Raw genomic sequence first — 17,218 nt, forward strand, 5'->3', positions numbered from 1 at the left:
GGGGGGGGCAGATGACAGGGGGAGCTGCAGATGTACTCGGCAAGTAAACCTGAATTTTAAAGACCCTGTGCAATCCAAATCATTTTCATCATACCTGCTATCCACAAAGAATACAAAAGCAAATGCTATCGCGTTAGTAGGCCTGTTTTACTGAAGTAGTTCCACTGCCCTCTGCTGGTGACCATGTTTATTGCATAAGTACCATGGCAATTAGAATTTGAGCCAGCCAGCAGCGTGCTGGTCCAACTGGTTCCATGCAGAACTGAAGGAGCACAGAGAGCAGACACACCGCATCAGAGCTCCTGTTCAGAACATCACTTAACATCGAAAGGAAAGGATTTTTGCAATCTTCCTTTTTTTTAAATAAAAGTATACGCCTTTATGCTGAGGAAAAATTATCAGCACAAAGTGCAGTCAGGGGGGCGCACACTGGAACAGTGCGGCTGCAGGCTGATGAAACAGCCGACAACGATCAGAAAACCCGCTGCAGTTTCTGCCCCCAGTGCGGTGCATTTAACGGATGGACAGTGTATTGGTCTAAAATGGCAAAGACCCATATCGACGTCCAAAATATTGTCCATCTAGGCACTAAATAGACGACATCGGGGGAATAATAAAGAGCGTAGGTTTAATTACTGTTGAACAGAATGTTTAAAGCCACTGTTTAAAACAAAAATCACAAACATATGCATCTCTCACTTAGCTGAAAGTGCAAGGGTGTAACCATGGAGAGACCCTCCCCACCAGCTGAGAGGTCGTTTGATTTGCCAGCCACTCACCACATGCCTCTGACAGCCAATGAGCTTCAAGGTTCTCAGCAAAAGGGCCAATCAGAGGAAGGTCTGTTGTTGGTGAACGGTATAAAAAACAAACACCTCACTCTTTTCTGATAGGACTGAGGCCTGCTTCCACACACATCAAATTTTAACATATTTACAACCCTCCTAGTTTCAAATCTGCATACACAACCAACAGAAAGTTTAAAGTCTTGATTACTTATGTATGGCACTCGAGGAGAGATCATTTACATAATTAGCTGACAGAGCATTTAAAGATGCAAATGTTTGGAATCGTATGACAGAACAAGGCCATTCCGATCAACTTTTCAAAACTTTTCATTTGCTAACACTTTACAGTGCATAATTTCATAAGGACTTCCACATCTTAATGACAGCGTGCATGTAGAGCTTAAAAAAACACTGATTTACAGCAATAATAAATTTAAACCCCATGAAAAAAACATTCAATCCCTGTCCTGCTATTATGAAGCAAATTATCTGCGTATAACTACCTTTATAAACTTGTAATAACACACTTGTGAAGGTGTTAAAAAATCTCACACACAGCCCGAAGTTACGCAAAATATAGTGTCCGTTAGAAGTTGCCAGGATGCCGCTGGATGTGAAGCAGTATTCACACAGGTTTGCGAAGTCTTGGTCTTTAACCGTACGGAGGAAACGACGGGTTTTGCTACGCGGTATGTTTTGGCACAGTCTGAAATCGTAATGCTGATATTGAAGTTGTGCGTACTGACATGTCTGACCCTGGCGGTAAACGTTCTGCTGTGGCGCTGCTGTTTGCTGTAGAGCGATGGATCTGAAAAGTGTTCTGCGAGTCCACAGGCCTCTTAATGACCCGCATTCTGCCCCTCACCGCTGGCCAAACTGTAGCCTGGCGTGCGCTCAAAAGTGGATCCACGTTGACGCGACTGCATGCGTGTGCCCTCCAGCTAGTGCGGGGCACACAACAGACTCAATCTGAACAGGAACGTCAAAGGAAAGGGTTCACCCGCACAGGAAGTTTCGCTTTATGCTTTTCCCGCCCGTGTGGAGCGCTCGTGCCCTTCAGCGCCCGCGGCTGGGACCTTCGCTAGCGGTGCAGGGGAGCAGAGGCGGGCATGTGGTCCCCTCCGGACCCCCCCAGAACCCCCCCAGAACCCCCCAGCCGCTTCTTGCGTGCGCCAGATCGACCAGCGAGGGCTGCTGGTGAGCGGGGAGCCCCTGTAATCCCACCCCCAACCCCCGGGGGGCGATGTTACAACCAACTGCGTGTCGCCCTGTAAGATTCTGGGGATTCTGGGCCGTGTATTCTGTGGGATTCTGGGATGTGTATTCTGAGGGATTCTGGGCCATGGATTCTGTGGGATTCTGGGACGTGTATTCTGAGGGATTCTGGGCCGTGTATTCTGAGGGATTCTGGGACGTGTATTCTGTGGGATTCTGGGGGATTTTGGGCCATGTATTCTGGGGGATTCTGGGCCGTGTATTCTGAGGGATTCTAGGGGATTCTGGGGGATTCTGGGCCGTGGATTCTGAGGGATTCTGGGGATTCTGGGGGATTCTGGGCCGTGTATTCTGAGGGATTCTGGGGGATTCTGGGCCGTGGAGTTCATCCACACACTGGAACGGCGCAGAGGCCCAGGACGGGACGTGCAGCACTGAGGCGTTTGGTCGTGTGCCCGTCCGGCCCACAGTTTGGCAGCCACTGCTCTACAGCAAAGTCCCGACGGAGGCAAAGAAAGAAGCCCGAGGGGCCTACTGGAGGCAGAACCCCCGCCCCCGCACCATGTTGCTAATAAGACTAATAAGATATCCTTATTAAATACAATAAAATTAAGTTAATTAAATGATGTCATCTGGGAAACACGACAAAGCTCATAAACTGAAATACCCTTTGCTTGGGAACTTCACCCTAAAATCTCATTTTGATGTTAAATTGAGCTTTCCATTGATAATGTGGTTAAAAAAAACCCCTGCAGATACAGTTAAATGATCTGCCTTCCGTCCTGGGTACATTTGCACCAAGTGATGCATTTTAGCTGAACCAGAGGCGTGTTTCACATGCAGAACAGAGCAGGTGAGATTAGACTTAGAAAAACACAAAAATCAATAAGATGCAACGTCATTTCATGAGGGTGACGATCCCAGTTAATTAAAGTACTTATGCAGACTCCTGTAATGGACATTAGCCATCGGACGATGACCCTGTGGACCCCAGTGTCACGAGTGTGTTATTTTAACGTACAGTACGGTTTCTTTTATCGCTAACATTCTAGCCTCGGCGTGTGTTAAAGTGGTACAAATACGACGACCTATTGTATACACCACCCCTCTTCAGTATGTACAAACACACAAAACATCCTTTTTACACTGAGTAGTGCAGAGAGAGGAGAGCAAATGCCTTTTCAGTAGGCATGCAGTGTATTTAGACAAAAACCCACACCCCACCCACGATTTTTAGATTTTATGTTTGTTTTCGTTTTTTTTTTTTTACTTATCTTACAAGCCGTGTTTGACACCGCTGAATATCTTCTTAAAAACTTGTGTACCAGCTACAAAAGTGTTCATATTTACAGGTAATAAAAGGTGAATGGGGCGTGTCTTCTCTGTACACGTCAGATTTCCGCCCCTCCCATCCCGATTGACGAGCTCCAGGTGAGCGTCCCGATGACCTGGGGGGGGGGGGGGGGGTGACACAGACGAGGGCTCAGGTTACAGCTCCAAAAATGAACCCCAAACCCCGAAAATGAGTGATGGCGATCACACCAGCCCTCACTATATTCTTACGCACAGCAGATCACTTCATTCAGCGCTGGCTCTTAAAACTTTTTAATATCTGAATCCAAATTGGAAATACTTCCTATCATCGGAACCCTGATTATAAACATTTCATAGATTTCAGTGAGCACACACACGAGCATAACCTAGAGGACTACAGAGTCATTCCGGGACACACCCCATATACCGCCATGACCCATTTGGGGTCCCGACCCATATTTTAAGAATCACTGTCTTACGGTAAACATCATGCAGGTAATTTTGCAGGTGCCCAAATCCAGGGCAGTTTTAGGATGACTGCTGTGTCACACCCTCACTCTTCCGAGCGCACGGCAGGGTTTTTACTGAGCTGATAACAGCACATCTCACTCTATGGCAAAACAACAGCCTGTCGCATGGAACAGACCACATCCTGCATTCTGTCCCCTGGCCTCTAGGTGGCGCCACTATCCCTGTTTTTGGGAGAAGAGAGTCATTACCTGCGCTGTCAGGTCAGGGGTAAGGAGAGAGAGGGAGCCGTGGTCTCAGGTGAACAGACTGCAAAGAGGAGAGGAGAGAGAGAGAGAGGGAGGAAAAAAGAAAGAGAGAGGGAGAGAATGAGAGAACTATAAATGTATTCATTTAATGCAGCTAAATTGAATTCATTTCATGTAAAATTCATTATGCATTAATTGACATACTCTAAAATACATATTTAATGGAACTGTGCCAATTTTTAATAAGCAGTAATCTCATCCGATAGGAAGACACAGCGGAATGTCAGCGTGTTTGTGTTCGGATCCTAATAAAGTTGCACGGCGTCCGGAGGCACTCTCACCAGCTCGCTCTCACTGCTTCGATATCGCTCACCAGATTCTGCGCCAAACATATGCCAAAAATCTGCACAGGAGAAAAATGAACTTCACCAAAGGGGACCCAAAGGCAAATCACTCAGATGAAGGCAACATCTCAGGAATGTTAAATAACCAAACCCTGTTCTTAACCGATTGTACCTCTATACTGCAAAAACTGAGACCCTAAACTCACGCACTTTCAGGCAACAACAAAAAAAACCAATGCCTGTAGATCTATCATTCTGTAGGTTTTCATTACAACCCTAACTTGGCACACCCGATTCTACTAATTAGCCACTCAATGATCTTTCCAGCTGTTTGAATGAGGTGTGCGTTGTTAAGAGTTGCAGTGAAAACCTACAGGACAGTACATCTCCAGGAACAGGGTTGGTTGCCAGTGGTGTAGAGTAATCGATAGAATACATCAAAATATCTGCTCCTCAGTTCTCTGTTCTGTTAAACTGGGCAATAAATTCAGTGTGGCCCGGAGTCTGAGTGAAGTTTGTGTGGCAGGGCACAACTTTCTTTCAGCTTTTTCAGTCATATTTTTATGAACCCCACAGTGCCACGCCCATGCTGCCACGCCCATGCCACGCCCGCTCCGCCACGCCCGCTCACCTGCAGGAGCGCGATGCCGATGAAGATTCCCGCCACCACGGTCAGGTTCTCCTGCAGCCACTTCTCAAACTGCGGCACGCAGCCTTTGATGTAGATGAACATCTTCTGCTCCGCGTCCTGCAGGCACACATCGCCACGGAAACAAAGGGTCAGACACGCAGCCAATCAGAGGCCACCGTGGCGGCCGCGCCCGTCCAAGCCACGGAACGGAATCTTCCGGATAGTGCTGTTCTAGTAAGTCCACGTGAGGTCAGCGCACTAATTAAATATATACTTTTATTTAACGTAAACTGGCAAAACAGTACACGATTCTCCAACCATCATACTGAAGCCTACAGTGACTACAGTTATGAGTGCGAGAGGTAATGTGTGGAGGGTGACCACCAGGGGGCAGTGTAAGATTTAACCACCTTGGACCCACCTCTTTAGCTCGAACGTCGTAGCCACACTGGGTGTTGATGACATCCTCCTGGAAAGTACAAAAAAACAGTTTTTTTTTTTTTATTATTTTTTGGATTCCCAAATATTGGCTATCACCGCACTGCCTGAGCAGAATGCCCAGGAGTTTATGAAAGAGCCAAATCATCAGAGGGTGGGGAAGAGGGCGGGGCCTGTTTCGGCAAAGGGCAGACCAGTGTGTCAGAGGGCTGGGTCAGGCAGAGCAGAGGGCGGGGCAGAGGGCGGGGTCAGGCAGGGCAGAGCGGCTGTTGGCAGTGGCGGCTGATTGGGCAGTGGGCAGGTCAGGCAGGCAGGGTGGGGCAGAGGGCGGGGTGAGGCAGGGCAGAGGGCGGGGCCTGATTGGGCAGTGGGCGGGGTCAGGCAGGGCAGAGGGCGGGGCAGAGGGCGGAGCAGGGGGCGGGGCAGGTATATTTACCGCAGGGTCCTTTGTGCAGCAGGAGAAGGGGACTCCACACTTCTCTCGGCTGGGGTTGGTATCAGTGCAGTTAAAGTAGATGTTCAGGTTCCAGTCATCAGCACCAAAAGCTCCACAGCACTCCCACTGCAAGTGCACACACACACACATTATAAATACAGACACACACACACACACACATTATACGCACGCACACACACAGGGGACAGAGAGAGAGAGAGAGAGAGAGAGAGAGAGAGAGAGAGAGAGAGAGAGAGACTGCTGACTGCACACAGAAATACCCCAAGAGCCAATTCAGCAATCCGATCCGCACCAGATAAAGTGCACTATGGGAAATGTACTTCTCCGTTTCACACTGATACTCTGGGAAATGTGCTTTCTCAGCATTCTTCATTTCATTGGGCGACTTCTGCCTTCAGAACCAAAACACAGTCACTAGTTCAAAGCCAGAAATGATACACCACATGGCCAAAAGCATGTGGACACCTGACATGCAACATCTCATCCAAAATCATGGCCATTAATATGGAGTTGGGTCCACCCTTCGCTATAGCAACCTCCACTCTTCTGGGAAGGCTTTATACTAGAGGTTGGAGCATTGCTGCAGGGATTTGCTTCCATTCAGCCAGCAGACCTGTACTGGCAGGCTCACAGCTGGCCTTCCAGTTGATCCCAAAGGTGTTGGATGGGGTTGTGGTCAGGTCTCATTGGAGGCCAGTCAGGTTCTTCCACACCGTTTTCGACAAAACCATTTGTATATGAACCTTGCTGTGTGCCTGGGGGCATTGTCACACTCAAACAGGAAAAGGCCTTCCCCAAACTGTTTGGGAAGCACAGAATCATCTAGAATGTGACTGTGTGATGTAGCATTAAGAATTTGCCTTCACTGGAACTGGAAGGGGCCTAGCCCAAACCATGAAAACCAGCCCCTGACCAAGGGGTGTCCAGATACTTTTGCTCATATAGTGCGTATGTTCTTGTGTTTTCACTGCTGAGCACAGGAACTGCTGCAGGCCCAGGAAGAGAACATTAAAATCAGCTTCATTCACCTGCACAGACCGTTCATGCCCCAGTGCGCATTAAATATTTAATACGTCTCTGCTCATTTAAAAATCTATGGTTTCATCAAGATGAGATGTTATTGGCCGAGCAGCAGCTTTGATAACGCCTTTCTGTGTGGTCCCTTCCGGCAGTTCTGTTAGAATAGTACTGAAATTAGCTCATTACTACATCATAGGTGTATTCATACAAAAGCAGTTTAAATCATAAAGCTTCCTTGGTTGAACTGAAACACAGAATGTGTGTATAAAATGTTTAGGATGGCAAAAAATCTGCAATATTAAACCCAATAATAATAACAACAACAGACAACAACAACAGCTACAGCAACAACAACAACAGCTACAGCAACAACAACAAAAACAGCAGCAACAACAGCAACAAAAACAACAAAGAACAACAGCAACAGCAACAATCAACAGCAACAAATACAACTTCAACAACAGCAACAGCAACAAAAACAACTTCAACAACAGCAACAGCAACAAAAACAACTTCAACACAGCAACAGACAGCAACAAAGCACAACTTCACAGCACAGCAACAGCAGAAACACTGCGCAGCAGGCAGCAAGCAGCCAGCACGCAGCGCGCTGGAAGTGCGGCAGGAAGGCTACCTCACGATTCCTGGGTGAAGTCGATGAGGTTCTGCAGGTCGATGTCGTCGCGGTACGCCCGGATGTTGTTGTTGATGAAGAAGTTCAGCTGGTCTTTGATCCAGTCCTTGAAGACGAAGGCCAGGACGCCGGCCGTCAGCTCCAGGAAGAAGATTATCCCCAGGAACACGGAGAACTGGGAGAGGGGAGAGGAGGGTGGACCCCAAGAAACAAGACAAGTGAACCTCCCAAATCAGGTCAAGAGAGACTCGCATCCCTGTGATGTGACTCGTCATTACATTTAAATCTCCAGAGCCATGAATGACTCTTCACCTGGTCTAAATGCGACTGTTTCTTTTAACCAAATCAATTCTCCCAACCAATCTTTTCTCCCAGAAAACCCTGTTTTAGCTGAAATTTAAAAAAATTAATAAAAAAACAACTCAACTAAATATGGTGCCTCAGATTCCAAATTCGTACATGAAAAATAAGTTCCACTCTAATATGGTCCTATAAACGAGGGAGGAGGTGATTAAATTCATGGTGAGTCACAGAAGGCTTCGTACGCTTAGTCGTGTCTTGATGGTGCGTTACACCAATTTAAAAAATGTCAGGGGTCCCAAGTGTAAACTGGGAGAGTAATCAGAGAGAAAGCAGAGAGCAGTAATCAGGTATCTGGTGAATGAGAGTTTAAACTGAAGGTCACGTCCATCGCCATTCTCTCTGAATTCATTATACTTCTGACTCAGGTCCTGCGGTGAAGGCTGTACTCGGGCAGTCAGCAGGGGGCAGTGTGGTACAGTAGATAAGGAACAGGCGTCTAATGCCAGAGGTTGCAGGTTTGATTCTCAGGAGGGGCACTGTCTGTTGTGCCCTTTTCCCTGTCCCCTTGAGCAAAGGGATTTAACCTGAGTCACACAACTCAATATCCAGCTGTAAATCATTAAAAAAGATAAAATGGCAACAAAAAAAAATCAACGAAAGTGATAAATGTGTGATCTGGACTCTGATAAAGGGCTAAATGTGTGATCTGGACTCTGATAAAGGGCTGAATGTGTGATCTGGACTCTGATAAAGGGCTGAATGTGTGATCTGGACTCTGATAAAGGGCTGAATGTGTGATCTGGACTCTGATAAAGGGCTGAATGTGTGATCTGGACTCTGATAAAGGCTGAATGTGTGATCTGGACTCTGATAAAGGGCTGAATGTGTGTTGATCTGACTCAGGATAAGGGCTGAATGTGTGATCTGGACTCTGATAAAGGGCTAATGTGTGATCTGGACTCTGATAAAGGGCTGAATGTGTGATCTGGACTCTGATAAAGGGCTGAATGTGTGATCTGGACTCTGATAAAGGGCTGAATGTGTGATCTGGACTCTGATAAAGGGCTGAATGTGTGATCTGGACTCTGATAAAGGGCTGAATGTGTGATCTGGACTCTGATAAAGGGTTAAATGTGTGATCTGGACTCTGATAAAGGGTTAAATGTGTGATCTGGACTCTGATAAAGGGCTGAATGTGTGATCTGGACTCTGATAAAGGGCTAAATGTGTGATCTGGACTCTGATAAAGGGCTGAATGTGTGATCTGGACTCTGATAAAGGGTTAAATGTGTGATCTGGACTCTGATAAAGGGCTGAATGTGTGATCTGGACTCTGATAAAGGGCTAAATGTGTGATCTGGACTCTGATAAAGGGCTGAATGTGTGATCTGGACTCTGATAAAGGGCTGAATGTGTGATCTGGACTCTGATAAAGGGCTGAATGTGTGATCTGGACTCTGATAAAGGGCTGAATGTGTGATCTGGACTCTGATAAAGGGCTGAATGTGTGATCTGGACTCTGATAAAGGGCTGAATGTGTGATCTGGACTCTGATAAAGGGCTGAATGTGTGATCTGGACTCTGATAAAGGGCTGAATGTGTGATCTGGACTCTGATAAAGGGTTAAATGTGTGATCTGGACTCTGATAAAGGGTTAAATGTGTGATCTGGACTCTGATAAAGGGCTAAATGTGTGATCTGGACTCTGATCTGGGGGAGCAGCATCCAAAAGAACAACACCCTCAGGCTGGCCACAGATCTGCCTGGGAGTGCTTCTCTTTCTCTCTCCCTCTCCTTCTCTCTCTCTCTCTCTCTCTCTCCCTCTCATTCTCTCTTTCTCCCTCCCTCTCCCTCTCCTCTCTCTCTCTCTTCCCTCTCATTCTCTCTTTCTCCTCTCTCCCTCTCTCTCTCTCTCTCTCCCCCTCTCTCCTCTCTCTCTCTCTCTCTCTTTCTCCCTCCCTTCCCTCTCTCTCTCTCTCTCTCCCCCTCTCTCTCTTTCTCCCTCTCATTCTCTCTTTCTCCCTTCCTCTCCCGCTCTCTCTCTCTCTCTCTCTCTCTCTCCCTCTCATTCTCTCTTTCTCCCTCCCTCTCCCTCTCATTCTCTCCCTCTCCCTCCCTCTCTCTCTCTCTCTCTCCCGCTCTTTTTGAGAGAGACTGCTCCCAGGAAAATGTGGAGGGTTGCCAACGGCGTTGCCTAGGCGACCGTTACCACAGGGCCCTGTCAGTGGGACAAACCGAAGGAAGCGTTTCCAGATGGTCCTGACGACGGGAACGAGGCCCGCCCTGACTGGGCCAGGCAGAACCAGGGGACGGCCAATCAGAACTCAAGAGGGGGCGGGACAGTGAGACGGAGGGGCGGGGCAGTGGGGGGAGGGACCCTGGGTCAGAGGGGGGGCGGGGCTACTCACAAATTTAAGCAGGAAGGTGTTCTCTCTCAAGGCTCCGATGCAGCCGGCGAAGCCCAGGATGAACATGACTCCGCCCACCACCAGGAACAGCCAGACCGGGTCGAAGCCCCCCAGGTCCGTGATCGAGGAGATGTTGGACAGCACCCCCTGATGGGAGGAGGAGGGGGGGGGGGGAGTGAGAGAGAGACAGAGAGGGAGAGGGACAGAGAGAGAGAGAGAGAGAGAGAGAATTAATACAGAACGAATGTCTATACAGTGTCTATACTGCAATATATTGCAACGTCTTGTAAATGTCTGGACCTACACAATGAGAAAATATAACGACAAATATTTTTCAAAGCAACGTTTGTAAAATCCAATAAATATTTTACACAGCAAACGTATTTTTAAAAGCATACAGTGATATCTGAAAGCTGCATGTTTTTGACAGTACATGTAAATAGTGAATTCCTCCAATATCTTTTCTTATCTTGACAGTGCACTGTACCTGAACATAATACAGCCCTTTCCTCCATTTCCTAAAGGGGCCATACTGAAGAACGGCCGAACGCAAGCTGTAAATGTGTCAGGCTAATTCTGCAGCGTTGGGAGCTAAGGGTTCCCATGGGAACAAGCCTTTAGCCTTTCTTATTCAGGAAACGTCAACAGCTTTTACCGCCTTTTTATAAGCCCACCCCCCCTTCCCCCCCCCAGAGACTGCCAGGGGAACTCAGTGTGCAGGTCGCCGTTTGCCACAAGAACACGGTTTCATCACCCAGATGACATCATGCGGACATAAACAGTAATGTACAGTACTCTGTGACATCATAGGGGTATAAACAATAATGTACTGTATGACATCATATGGACATAAACAATAATGTATGACATCATATGGACATAAACAATGAAGTACTTCATGGCATCATGCGGAAATCGATGATGTAAGTTATTACATCATATGAGCATCAATGGTAATGTAAAGGATGTAAGCTGTGTAAGTTTCTCTGGATAAGAACATTTGCGAAACGCCTGAAATCACCAAACTGTAACTGCAGAGAGAAGCACAGAGTCTGTGCAACTCCACCTCACCTGGATACCTGCAGCTACACCTGACCTACAAATCACCGGCAGACTGGCAGGTACACCTGACCTACACATCACCTGCAGACCTGCAGCTACACCTGACCTACACCTCACTTGCAGGTACACCTCACCTACACCTCACCTGCAGACCTGCAGCTAGGTTTCCACCCTGTTCACACAGCTCAGGCACATCCTGTGTGTTCAGTGCCAAAGTACGAGCTCACAGAGCGGACACACTCACTCAACTCCTGAGTCTGTCTTTATGTTTGGGGGGGAGGCACACAGGCTGTGCTGCCTGGCGAGTGGGGTCCTTAAAAAGGAAGAGGGCTGTGTTACTTACCAGTAAATCGGTGAGTTGCTGAGTGGGCTTCTCCCCCCCCCCCCCACTATCTGAACATGATCTGTCTCAAAATGGCCGAAATGTAGCGAGTAACGGTCAAGGCTGTGATGTCACCCTCTAACCGGGCACCACTCCTTTTCCACTGAAAACCGATCAAGTGTTTTAAGTCTTTATTTCAACTGAATCATTTCCCTCATTCAAACATCAGAGGGGAAATGTTTTGAGTCGTGAGTAATATCAGAGTAACTCTGAAACCAAGCAACAAGGGTGAGACAGGATGTCCAAAGAGAAACAGAAAGTCCAAAGACTCCGCTCTCATCCATAGGGACAAAGGGTGTGCATTTTCTACATTTCCAGCGGTTGAGTTAGACATCTACAAAGAACAGAGGCTCTCTCTCATGGGCAATAAGCCCCGCCCCTCTTCCCAGTCATCCTCGCTCTGGTTTGTTGACTGAAAGACAAAGTTCTGTTTTGTCACTGTTTCCATGTAGCCTTCCCAGAAGGCCTCTCTCTCCCAGGATGACCTCATCGGCCGGCTTGGCAGCGAAGGCGTTCTGAGAAAGCCAAGCTCTGCCTTCAACAGAGAACGAGGGGGCGACACTGCAATGCTACACGCAGCGATAAGAGCAGATATTTTTTTAAACTACACCGCAGTGTCACTCGCTTTCACTTTCTGAAGTTGGAGGTGAAAAATAGGCTTCAGTGGAGGTGCTGGCTGACAGTTCCCCAGCGGAACGCGAGTCTTTTGAGTCTGAAATCCCCGCCACTTTAGAGAGGGAACTCAAAAATCCAACAATCTCCAGCTTTCAGCTCCGCCGCCCACAAACTTCCTCTCTGTTCAAACTTCCATTCACAGACATAGTGCAGTCAACTTCACTACAACCCCCGTTCAAGTGAATTCATTTTTGGCTCCCAAGAATGAGTCAAAATGTGACTGAAATGGCTCTATTCACCGGATGACGGACTTCCTGTCCAAAAGCTACACACTTAAAAGACCCAGAAACTCAGAGAAGAAAAAGCGCAGACTCCATTGTGTGTGTAAACAAAGGAATGCACATTTTTAAAATGTGAATCGTGTTCTTAATTCATTGGCTTATTTGACAGTTTAATTTTCACATTAATAACATTTCCGTGAATGAGCCAGAGTTAGCCAGGGAGACAAATTTTCTGTCTGTAGATCGTGAGAGCAAACCAGATCAAATCCGAACACAGGGAGAACAAGCAGGCTCCCAGAACAGCCGGTACTCAAACCCGCAACCTCCTGCTTCTGAGACAACTGCAGCACTGTGCCACCCGCTTTGTGCAGAACTCATTATATTTTTCCCGGACGGTTCTAACTATTACAGCGACTGATCAAAAGTTCAAAAGGAAACTAAAGCTTCACATCACATCAAAGACTGTAGTGCAGCTGTGTATGAATCAGCACCACAAAGACACGTATTTATCAGTCATAACTAGCAAAGCCACAATCATGCTCATTACACCACGCTTTCCGGGAACAGCTCACTAAGACTGTGTTTTCTGTGTTTACCACACTTCCTGGGTCCAAAGTGAGAAGCGCTCCTAGGGACCGTGGTTTTGAGGGCCCAGCAGCAGGCCGGTCAGTCCGTGAATGTGCCGTTAAACCTGTGGAACAGCCCCCATGACCTCTCTCTGAGGAACAGCCACCGTGACCCCTGTCTGAGGAACAGCCACCGTGACCCCTGACTGCAGAACAGCCCCCATGACCCCTGTCTGAGGAACAGCCACCATGACCCCTGTCTGAGGAACAGCCACCATGACCCCTGTATGAGGAACAGCCCCCATGACCCCTGTCTGCAGAACAGCCCCCATGACCCCTGTCTGCAGAACAGCCCCCATGACCCCTGTCTGCAGAACAGCCCCCATGACCCCTGACTGCAGAACAGCCCCCATGACCCCTAACTGCAGAACAGCCCCATGACCCCTGACTGCAGAACAGCCCCCATGACCCCTAACTGCAGAACAGCCCCCATGACCCCTAACTGCAGAACAGCCCCCATGACCCCTGTCTGAGGAACATCCCCCAGATCCTCCACTCAGCTCCAGTGTTCCCTCAGCCCTCTCTGCTTCTTAACTACAGGAGGCAGCGTTTGGGAACAGGAGTTTCCAGCGCTGCTGTTTCTTCAGCACAGAAAGCCACTGCCACAGCAGCCTACTCGGTCACATGACCCATTAAATGAATTTATAGGAGATGCATCAAACTGGAATGCGACAGCCTTAGCAGTAGGGAGACAGAAACAATTTTTTTAATGCAGTCTAAATCCATAAAAAAAAATTTTTTGGATTAAATGTTTATTTATTTAAGCTAAAACTCAGTGAGATAAAAGTATGTTTCCCATGGGAGTGCTGGCCCTGGGAGAAGTGGAGGAAAGCACTGCACAGGAATTCCAGCTCAGTACTGAAGTCTGGGGATGGACCCCATGATGGACCCCATGATGGACCCCATGATGGACCCCATGATGGACCCCACAGATGGACCTCACGGTCTGGTGCTGAATCCGGACCAGGCCAGTGCTGACTAGGGCTGAGTCACTGCCCAGGGACGGAGGGACCTCTCTAGACTAGCAGAACATACACACACACACACACACACACACACACACACACACACACATACACACACACACACGCACGCACGCATGCTCGCACATACACACACTCGCACAAACACACACACATACACACAGACACACACATTCGCACAAACACACACACATACACACAGACACAGACACACACACACGCTCACACGCACGCAAACATACACACAGACACACAGACACACATACACACACACTTGCACAAACACACACACATACACACACACAGACACACACACACACGCACGCTCACACATGCACGCACATGCACACACACATGCTCACACACACACACACACACACGCACGCTCACACATGCACGCACATGCACACACACATGCTCACACACACACACACACACACACACACTCACCTTCTCGCTCCATGCCCAAAGTCCAATCCCAAGGAAGGCCACTCCCAGCAGCTGAAAAGAGAAAAAGACAAGAAAAGACTGATGATCATATCACCCTAACACACACAAAATACAGGCTTAAAAACAGGCAAAACAAGCTCGGGCAGGAGGAGATATCAAACCCTGCACGGCATGTTGGATACAGACGCAGGCCTGCTAAGATGGGACAGTGGCCCTAAAGTGGGACAGTGGCCCTAAAGTGGGACACTGGCCCTAAAGTGGGACAGTGGCCAAATAAAAAAATTTAGAAAGGGAACTGCGCTCCATAGCGACCCTCCTGCCCCCCCATTCCCTACACACACAGAGCACAGGGCCAACATGACACCACGTTCCTGCAGCACCCCAACAACACTCAGGAGCAAAGCGTCGTTGCCCTAGTGATTCAGAAGCCGGGATCCTCCATCTTAAGGCTCAGTGTCAGGCTGATGCCCCTATCATCACGAATTAGGAATATGAGGAAGAGGAGCGCGGAGAAAAACCATCTGGATTTTTTTTTACTTGAATTTGATCTGAGCAAGCAGAAAAAAAACAACAAAAACAAAAAAGAACACCTTTAGGCCAAAGGACGCGGTCTGAATAAAAACCATTAGGAGTCGAGAGCTTCACAGGTTATTCAGTCTGAATGAAAAGCACAGCGTTTGGTCTGAAAACACAGACACAGGAGACTGCAGGGACAACGCCCTGTACCCAGAGATGCAACAATAGAGGCTGAAAACAAATCAGGCGGGGGCCAACATCTCACACCCCCCCCCCCCACCCCCCACCCCCCACACCCAGGTGCATTACTGTACATATACCTTCTTAACTGCATAAAAGAAAACTGCACCTTGTGTCTGTCAAAGGCTTTTTTGAACATGCTAGTTATCCCCCCGAGAGGGCTGTATAATTTCACACTCCCGTCTTCTGTTACAAACATCAGCTCCATCTCTTAACTAAAACAAAGATTACTGCGCTCTGCCCAGTGCTGCGGACTGACTTACGAAGCAAAGGAAAAAAACCAACAATGAGTCTCACAGACGTTAACTGGCATTTACTCTAGAACTGACACCTGTGATACTGAGCTGGTCGAAGCTGCACGTGAAATGTCTTCCTCCGACTCGCGTCTGTGTGAGCAGGGCTTACAGGGCCGCGGTATGAAAAGAAACAGTTGGCGACGTCTTGTGCGTCAGCGGGAGAGTGTGTGCATGTCTGTCTCATCAGCGGTGGAGATCACAGCAGGGGAACAAAAGTTTCAGACGTGAGTGTGCGCCACGGACTCAGATCAAATTCGGCCCACGCCAGACCCGACTGCAGGGATGGATGCCTGTACACAGTCCCCGAAATGGACGTTCCAAATTCAGGTTGGATTGGACATGCCAAATTGGGAAAGAAAAAAAAATGTAGACCATCGTAAAACAAGGGTGATTTTAAACAGGATTTAAATACTGCCCACTGCCAGAGAAGGATATTTGCTAAACGAGTCCCAACAACAGTACAATGTAATTCCTGTGGAACATATGTAACCCTGGGACCTGACCCTGTATTCAGAGCTGATCTAGGATCAGTTTGGCCCTATTAGCGTATAATGAACAAGGTTAGGATTTGGACAGGAAAGAACTGATTCTAGATCAGTTCTCCATCCCTCAGACGCCTTTATGACCTGACCTGGAGTTCATATTTCTTCACCGCACACAAGATCTACAGCTCAGCAGACTTCAGTGTCCGTCAGTATGAAACTCAAAGAAATGATTTTGAAATCTTGTTTTTTTTTCTTCTTCTTCTTCTTCTCGTGAGAGAGAAGGACCAGGGCTCTGAATGCACCAGCGTTTCTGCCAAGAGCCGATTTTCCTCCGCACGGAATCATAAAGACTTCGCTGCAGAATGCGTTTCTTTCATAAGCGCCGAATTCATCCTTACAGTATAAGCCACCCCCGCCTGCCCCCCTCCCCCCCTCCTCCTTCCCCCTTCCCCCCTCCCCCACAGAGCAGTCTAAACGGTTTTTGGAACTGCTGTGCCATTGTTCCGAGGCGAGGGGGCGAGGCGGAGGGGGGGAGGGGGTGGGGGAGGACAGCTGAACAATGGCGGCCATCCTGACGTCCAAACCCTCCGTTTGTCCGCCTAAACCAGCCCAGGCTCGGGGCGCCGCCAACCAAACGCTATCCCACGAGACCTCTGTTCTTCACCCTCGCGCTTTCGCAAGACGGGTGTAACGTTGTTTTATGAATAGCCAACCTTACAAGCACCAGACAAGAGAGCCTGGATGCTTATGGGAAAGCCAGAACTTGACAAGAATGGAAATAAAAAGATACCAACAACAACAACAGTGTGTGTCTTAGCATGTGCTCTTAGTGTAGGCAGACTAGTCTCACATGTGGACTGATAGCCTAGCCTCTCCTGTGGGGTGATAGCCTAGCCTCTCCTGTGGGGTGTAGGCTAGCCTCTCCTGTGGAGTGTAGCCTAGCCTCTCCTGTGGGGTGTAGCCTAGCCTCTCCTGTGGAGTGTAGCCTAGCCTCTCCTGAGGGGTGTAGCCTAG

The 17,218-nt window shown here is 48.3% G+C and overlaps 1 protein-coding gene across 1 annotated transcript in view; it reads right to left on the reverse strand.

The window, feature by feature from the left end:
* Positions 1 to 17,218, reverse strand: part of LOC135256188 (tetraspanin-5-like) — a 25,428-nt gene continuing 8,210 nt past the window's right edge. Inside the window, exons 2-10 of the mRNA XM_064338031.1 lie at positions 14,668 to 14,718; positions 10,269 to 10,415; positions 7,563 to 7,732; positions 5,883 to 6,057; positions 5,430 to 5,477; positions 5,009 to 5,125; positions 4,375 to 4,436; positions 4,037 to 4,094; positions 1 to 3,451 (exon numbers count right to left, since the gene is read on the reverse strand). Coding sequence (XP_064194101.1) covers positions 4,082 to 4,094; positions 4,375 to 4,436; positions 5,009 to 5,125; positions 5,430 to 5,477; positions 5,883 to 6,057; positions 7,563 to 7,732; positions 10,269 to 10,415; positions 14,668 to 14,718 — 783 coding nt within the window. The 3' untranslated portion in view covers positions 1 to 3,451; positions 4,037 to 4,081. The remainder of the gene's footprint in view (positions 3,452 to 4,036; positions 4,095 to 4,374; positions 4,437 to 5,008; positions 5,126 to 5,429; positions 5,478 to 5,882; positions 6,058 to 7,562; positions 7,733 to 10,268; positions 10,416 to 14,667; positions 14,719 to 17,218) is intronic.

This window comes from Anguilla rostrata, chromosome 5, assembly GCF_018555375.3.
Source record: "Anguilla rostrata isolate EN2019 chromosome 5, ASM1855537v3, whole genome shotgun sequence".
In the NCBI taxonomy this organism is placed as follows: domain Eukaryota; kingdom Metazoa; phylum Chordata; class Actinopteri; order Anguilliformes; family Anguillidae; genus Anguilla; species Anguilla rostrata.